Source organism: Habropoda laboriosa, unplaced genomic scaffold, assembly GCF_001263275.1.
Source record: "Habropoda laboriosa isolate 0110345459 unplaced genomic scaffold, ASM126327v1 scaffold597, whole genome shotgun sequence".
In the NCBI taxonomy this organism is placed as follows: domain Eukaryota; kingdom Metazoa; phylum Arthropoda; class Insecta; order Hymenoptera; family Apidae; genus Habropoda; species Habropoda laboriosa.
Window position 1 is genome coordinate 307,161 of NW_017100768.1, and position 7,610 is coordinate 314,770.

Sequence of the window (7,610 nt, forward strand, 5' to 3'; positions counted from 1 at the left end):
TAAAAACGTTCTCTCCAAGGGAAAACATATTTGTACTCCTCGATACTTTTTTTTGCTATAAAAACGTAACTGGAAATGTAGCTTGGAGCATCTGGATCTGGTATAGGACGTGTCGGGGACTGAAACAGGTGTACGCGTTAGCCCGCTTCCTTACATCGTTAGATATGAATGGCTTACGCGCCGCGCGCCGAACGCAGATTTACACGGATGCGTCTGTTCTCGGTATGTATCGGGTCCTTGACTCTGCTTGCCGCCGCCGGTAAGTAAACCGAAGCTTTACGTAACCACTTTCTATTTGCGCAAACGTACGAAAGCGCTCGGTGAGAGAAAAAAGAACACTGTCCCACCTGGAATCGCTTAGAAATGTTGCACGGAACACAAACCTCGTCCTGCCCGATCATACCAGCAGCAATCATCTCGAGATACACGTGATACGAATGTCGAAGAAGGATAAAGTTAGCGACGATGTTTATTGTGCAGGTGCGAAGAGGCTACAGAAGTGGAGACGCATCATCAGCAAACGGCAGCAACAACGATGGGCGTCGCCGAGGATGAGACGCCGTCCTCTTTGACTTCGCATCCGAACCCTAACGTTAACAACCCCAATCAAGAAGGTACGTGTCACAGTTCGAACTTTTTCTCAAAAGCTTCTCCGCTCCCCTGCTAATTCAGCCAACGAACGTACCCGTAAATTCAATTCTACAGCGTGAAAGACGTCGCTTGCCAAGTCCAACGATTATACGGACCAAGTTGAAACAATCGCGAATAACCTACGTATAAAGAGTGCGCTTACTAGCTTGTGTATGCGTCATCGGAGTATCTGATATTCCGCAGTTAGATGCTAGCTATTGCGTAGCGAACACGTGTTGCAACATTCTTACCGAAAATTTTTATTTTACGATATTTGAAACATTTCAGACACTCCGGCCACCGATTTTTTCGCAGATTTTTTCTAACTAACAAGAAGAAGTTTGAAGAATTCGTGGTAACGTTTACGCGGTACGCACATATGTACGTACTACGTCTCGAAACGGTCATTTTCAAGTTAGCGGCATGACGGTACAGTAAGCCGATATATCAGAATAGGCACGTTTACGTTCCATAGCTTTCTTCCGGATTCGCAATTGACGTTAATCACGGTCCGCGTTAACCTTGCGCATTCCCGCCTCACAACTCGAAACGAAGTTAAGAAGCAAAATACGCGCTCGTTAATCCGTTTAATTATACCAACACGGAAGCACCGCGGAAACTCGCGATGCGACAGAAACGTCGCACGCTGGCTTGCTATTTCTCACCCAACGATCACCGTAACGATCCTTGTCTCTTCCTTGTCCCTTCCTACGTACGCAGCTACGTACATTCCCGCGACCATATATACTAGCGCACACCTACCGAATGTGGATTCAAGTTGAAAGAACGTTGCGAAATTACCGAGGCCTTGAACAATTATTCCAAATGTTGCGTTTCAAAGAATAAACGTACTTTCACAAATGTCGGCTAGTGAAACTGGCGAAAAATGTGCAATCTAGATCGAGTATATCGCCGAATCGAACAAACATACGTACTTATGTATATGTATATGTAAGAGGTTAGGTTAGATTAGCCATAAATCTCGTAGATGGCTCCACTTTCTAATACTTACGGAACAACCACTAGAGTTTCTCGAGATTTTTCTGTTTCTTCCATATGACATACATACATACATACATATTACGCATGTAAAACGAACCATAAACGAAAGGCATTTTCTTTATTTTTTCTCGTATCCTTCTTTAGGAATCGTGTTGCTTTCAAATTTTTTGCACGTAACGTCCGTCGTAACCCGAGACCCTACCAGACGAAAAACACGAGCGACCGTTGTCGTTTTTCTTAAGGTTATATTTTGCTTTTCGAAAGTATCGTTCGTACACGATAAATCCTTTGTCAAATCGTCCAATCGATGTATCCGTAGGAATAGACGAATGTTAGCCTGTTCTCAAGAGGATCGAGCCTCCGAAGGTCGACAACTCTCGAATAAGCAAAAAGCCTTTTGTGACATGGCTACGAAAAAAAGGAACGTTACCGTTTTCACTCGCGATTCGCGCGATATAACGAGCCTCCGTGTCTCCATTGTGCCGTACGACTTTACGTCGAATCGCGGCACAATCGACGCAACCTCTTTGCATGTGTCGTACGGAATGAGTCATCGACGGATCTATTTTTCTATCGACATTCTCGATCCTTTTCGAATCGTTTTTAAATCTTTCTTACCATTCTTTTCTGTGCATTCTCCGTTTCAAAATAACCAACCTTAATCGCACAACGATATTTTAAGAAATTTCTTCGATGCTTTTCGACCCCTACTCGAATTTGACGCACGGTAAAAACTGTTTAGGAAGCGAAAATAGAACGAGAAGGAGAGCGCTGTAAAATTTTGTTTCGTCGACCAGTCGGTCTCTGTACTTTTGCAAAAATCGAGGGAGGTCTTCCATCGCCATGCACAGTCGAGCGCGATGGTATTGTAAATAGAACGGTATTTCGTAGCTGGAGATAACTGCGAAGAGGCGGTGACATCGCCTAATTACGGAATAAAATCGATGCTAGCCCGAATCTACGTACACGCTATACTGCAGCTTTATCAACTTGGTGGAAACGCGATGTAACCAAGTAACCAAAACAATACCTACGAAGTGTACAATTTTATATCGCATCGTTTTTATCGTATCATTTGTACGCACTAGATATATGCAGGTATGTACGTCTATCAACGTTTTCCACGATACGAATCCAACGCTACACATAGGAAGCACGGGTGTAATGGTCATCGATCATCATTTTCTGGATTCAGCGTGTCTCGCACAATAGGTATGCACGTGAGTCTAGAAAAAGTGTAATTTATGTATTCCCAGAGACTGTACGACAGAGTAAGAGTACGTTCGTTACTTTGCGTTTCGTCTCCTACTACATATGTATGTACATACGTATTGTGTATCGAGTAGGCGGCAACGCGACTGTACCGACGTGTATCGAGGCTAGAGAGTCAAAGGTAAAATCATCGCTCTCTTCTGTTTGGCCTTTTCTCGGAAGAGAAGATAAATACGTAAATTAATCTTATCGTTGCTTACCCAGACGCGCAACCGTGACTAACGGAACGATCGTTGCCAGACCACTAGGATTTGTTTTTCGACGAGCCAGTTGAAAATTGCTTCGTATCGCGTGACCATTCTGCTGGTCGTTCATCGATCGGGGTACATTCTATACGTTGGTGCAGCCCTTTCTAAACTCACACGGCCCCACCAGACGCATGAGAAATTTTAAGGTACTTGTATGCCCCGTGTGAATATTCTGCGACGAAAAATATCAATCAGCTGCCCTCTAACTTCCTTCGTCGTTACTTCAATTTTACGAAAATTTTACATCGGAGAAAGCTGGCTACGTTTGCTCGGACAAAGGATACTTTATCGCACGTGTGTTCTATCTACCGGGATACTTCCGCTGTTTTACCATCGCGATAATTCTTTTCTTTGTACGAAAGAACGGTGCTTTTGTAGTGGCACTATCGTTAAGGTAACATCTAGTTAACACCACAACTCTCCCGAAACTAGACGAAACATCATCGCGATGTATTTCGTTCAATTTGTGAAAGTGTCGAACAGCGTTTACCTAAACTATCGCTTCTCCCCTTCGCGCTTTTTCTACGACGTAGAAAATATATGTAAAAATCGCGAGATGTATTCTTCCAAGAATAGACAGGGAGAAAACAACGGCAAGAAAGAAGTATCCTTTGTGCCGTGCGACGTACGTACAATTTGTTGTGTAAGGACCATTGTTTTCGCAGTTTCTATGGAAGAAATGGAAAGTGTGCAGCTTCCTGTAAATCTTCCCTATAATACGCGGAAATGATTCCGTCGCTATAAGTTTCCAGCGTAGAAAACTAATTAATTCTCCTTGGAAGGCATGTTTTCGCATTCCTCGTTGCTAACCTTAAATTACGTTCAAGCAAGACGAACGACAATTTTTCGACGAACAACGTTTCTTCAGTTCTACGTTCTTCTCAGTCGCAGAAAATCTTCATTTTGATTAAAAACGATCTGTGTCACGTTGAGTGTTTTATCGTCAAAATTTTTCTACGCAAATTTAATATTCCAAGTATATACAATATGGCGAATGTGTCTAATACGAAACGAGAGAGATCGCGCGTATCTATCGGGATGGTGTTTGCGCTGGACGAATTAAAATAGAAGGGTGGGCCAAGTGAAACCGCTAGAAGCATTATCATCTGGGCAGGTTTATCCGTTGTCGTTCACCGACCGGTAAGGTAGATACCTTCAGGACGGCTGGCAGCAAGGCGCACTGGTTCGAACGGTGCCGCGTTGCAGGAAAATTGGTGAAATGTTGGTCGGAGCTTTTAGCACTGTTGCCTCTATCGCTGTGTTGTGTTAACGTTATTAGAGTGGAAATCCTGCCTGGATGTATTTACGCGATCGCTCTACCGATTCTCCTTTTTCACAAAAATCATCCACCAGTCCCCTCGCTGTTGTCGCAAACACGTCGCTTTTTTTTTTGTTTTTTCCACTCGAAAGTTACCACCATTATTCCTTTTCTATTCCCGCTACGTTTTTCAAACTTCAACATTTTTCTTTTTACTCTACACGATAGGATAGATTTCTAAATAGTTGGAATTGAAATAAACGGTAACGATGGTCTGGTTCGGATGAAAATAAACGTATCGACGATTGAGGGTAATGCGGCTAATGTCGGTGTTCGATCTAACGGAGAAAGTACGGAGATTATACAATATATTCTCGGTTAGTCAGATCCGCAATATTTTCACCTGGTATGCGACACGTAGCGGAGCACTGCAGTATTTTAGTTAGGTCGAACTGCGCTTTGAACCGCTGCCAACAACGTCTTTCTCTTTGTCATCCTGGTTTTTCCTCCTCGTCTTCTTCGTATTCATTTCGCCTGTAAGGTATTCTAGGTCAAGTGTGTATTTTAACGATCACGTGGGTGATCGATACCGATACCGATACCGATACCGATACCGGCGAGGTCCTTCCAGTTTACACCTCTATCGCGTTATTTTCTCCTTGCTACATCTCTCCTTGCTTTATCTTTCGAGGAAAGTGAAAATAACCTTTTCGCAACAGCTGTTCGATGAATGCTCCCGATATCTTGTCTACTACGATTAATCAGAATTATCGCGGTACGTATATTCGACAAGGCGCGCTATCGTCTCCGCCATCTGATAAGGTTACTTTCTTTTCCATCTTAACTCCTTTCTTCGTTTTTACTTCGACTCTCAGCTGTTGAAGGATCGAAAGCGAGCGATTCCTTCTTTCCGAATAATCACGATTTGCAAAATGATTTTCCTTTGGAAAGAAAAGAAAAATCGACTTGGCACGTGGCGAGACAGGAAGAAGCAACGGATAAGCGCAGAGCGTAGAGGATTTACACGGTGTTGATCGTCGCATACCTTTCGTCGAGTTGCTTAATAACGCGTTAAAGAGGGATCGCGGGATCGAGACGGTATCGTTGCCGCCCTCCTTAATACGGTGTGCACGCGCGTGCACAAACGGAAGTTCCCCAAGTTATCCGCACACGGAGGGCACTGTCCTTAATGCGTTGCATAACTTACACTCATTACGGAATCCTCGGTGGCGCCTCTATTTTTACATCCAGATACCGTACCGGCGTCCAACCGTTTTACGATTAATTACTGGAATCTCCATGCTAAGAGCCGTGCTTCTCCCCCTCACCACCACCACGACGACGACGACGCCGATCAACGTCCGCTCTAGACATCTAGATTCTACTGTCCCTTAATAATGAACGTTTATCGAGACCTCGTTTATCTCAGACCTTACGAAGGACCGTGGAAAAATAGACTAGCGCTATTATCAAAAGTACGATCGAGTATCAAAGATGCAATTTATCTTTCAATGCTCTCGTTGTTTCGTAAACTAACGTTTCAGAGCGTTGCTTGTAAATATTTACGTTAGGCGATTAATACGTCGGTGTATAATCGAGTCGAAATGTAAACAATACCGCGAATTCCTATCGGTTACTCGAGGTACCATTAATATCGTACGTGCCGTTTATGTCGTTTGGAATCTACGCTTACTTTTCAACAAGTTCCCCTCGAAAAACATTCCACTACGAAACTTTCGATACGTACGTTGGAATTAAAATAACGCCTGTAAAACATTTTCTCGTTCCTTCCTTTCGCTCTAAATATACAAAGTTTGGAGCGGGCTGGTTTTTGTTGAAAAAGTTTTGCAATTTGTAGGAATATGAACGAATAAGGAGGAAGATACGGGAAGGGGCGTGAAGTCTCACTGAACTCGATCGGACACGCTTTCTGTTTTTACTTCGTCTCTAGAACGGGCGGTTACGCTCCTCGCTCGAATAATAAATACAACGACTTTCCATTTCCAACGTAAACGATGTTCCGTCGATTGCAGAAAGAAATCGCTCGAGGACCCTTATGAAATCGTGCCTCGGTAAATAAGCAACTGCCTTGAGTTTTACCAAATCCGCTATTCAGCAGTTTCGCTGCGTTTAAATACCTCCGAGAAATACCGATGCTCAGGCTAATAATAGTAATAATCTCTGGTAAATAGCAGGGAGGTGAAAAAAGTTATATCTTGCACAGACTTTAACGCGACATAAGAAGAAGAATAAAAACAAGTGGAGGAAAGGGGAATGTTTTCATTTGTTAACTTGCGAGAAGAGAAAAATGAGAAAATTCGTTGGGCGTTCAGATACCGTAAAAATTGAACGCGACGAGACAATAGCGTGACCCGGGGAATTTAAGAGAATAAGTGCGACTTGGTTACACTACGTTAATGAAAAACTGTTGAAAACACGAAATATAGTTAGTTGGGCGCAGTGACATTGCGTGACCCGTACGTGCAGGTAAACAAGGAGCACATGTGGTGTGGTGCGAACGGCGGTAGGGAGAGGGGCGGTTGAGGGGTAGGTGGCGAGAAGACACGTTGGCTGTTACTCACACGAGGGCGCGCCTCTGTCAGTCACAGCGCGGTGCGTCAGCTGAGGTGGTCGCTCATGCCGTGCATTCGTCTCGTTTACTCTCGTTTTCCCTCTCTTTCCTCTACATACGTTTCTGTCCACTCGTGATCGGCCACGGGTCACACGTGTGTGCGTAAACACAATACACAGGGTACGTATATCGCAACGTGGAAACGCGTCCTGCGTGAACGTCACCGCACAGCATGGTATGTATATAGACACGAGCGACGTGTTGCTGCGCCGGAGAACGGCTAGTGTCGCATACGTACCGCGTCTGTATTCGTTTCGGACTTGTGTATGCACGCTAGCAAAAGCTGGCTATACACGAGGGTGGAAGCAACGCTCGGCGCGCAGAGCAGCGGCGAAGGAGGAAGGCGAAGATAAAGAAACAGTTACGAAGTAGCGAGTGCGAGAGGGAGTTGACCGAAGAAAAAGTAGCGGTGCGGTGGTGGGGCGGTTAGCGACAGTGTACCGGTAGTGGTAACGCGGGTGCCGGGGTGCTCGCTGCTCAAGGTGTACGTATACATGCGTGCACTAATACACGAAGACGCGCGCGGATCGGACAGAGAAGGAGAATAGAGAGAGGGAGATAGAGGGAA

The 7,610-nt window shown here is 44.5% G+C and overlaps 1 protein-coding gene across 1 annotated transcript in view; it reads left to right on the forward strand.

The window, feature by feature from the left end:
• The window catches only part of LOC108577215 (serine/threonine-protein kinase tricorner), a 34,249-nt gene that overhangs the window by 2,435 nt on the left and 24,204 nt on the right, over positions 1 to 7,610 (forward strand). The window contains exon 2 of the mRNA XM_017940347.1: positions 481 to 614. Coding sequence (XP_017795836.1) covers positions 481 to 614 — 134 coding nt within the window. The remainder of the gene's footprint in view (positions 1 to 480; positions 615 to 7,610) is intronic.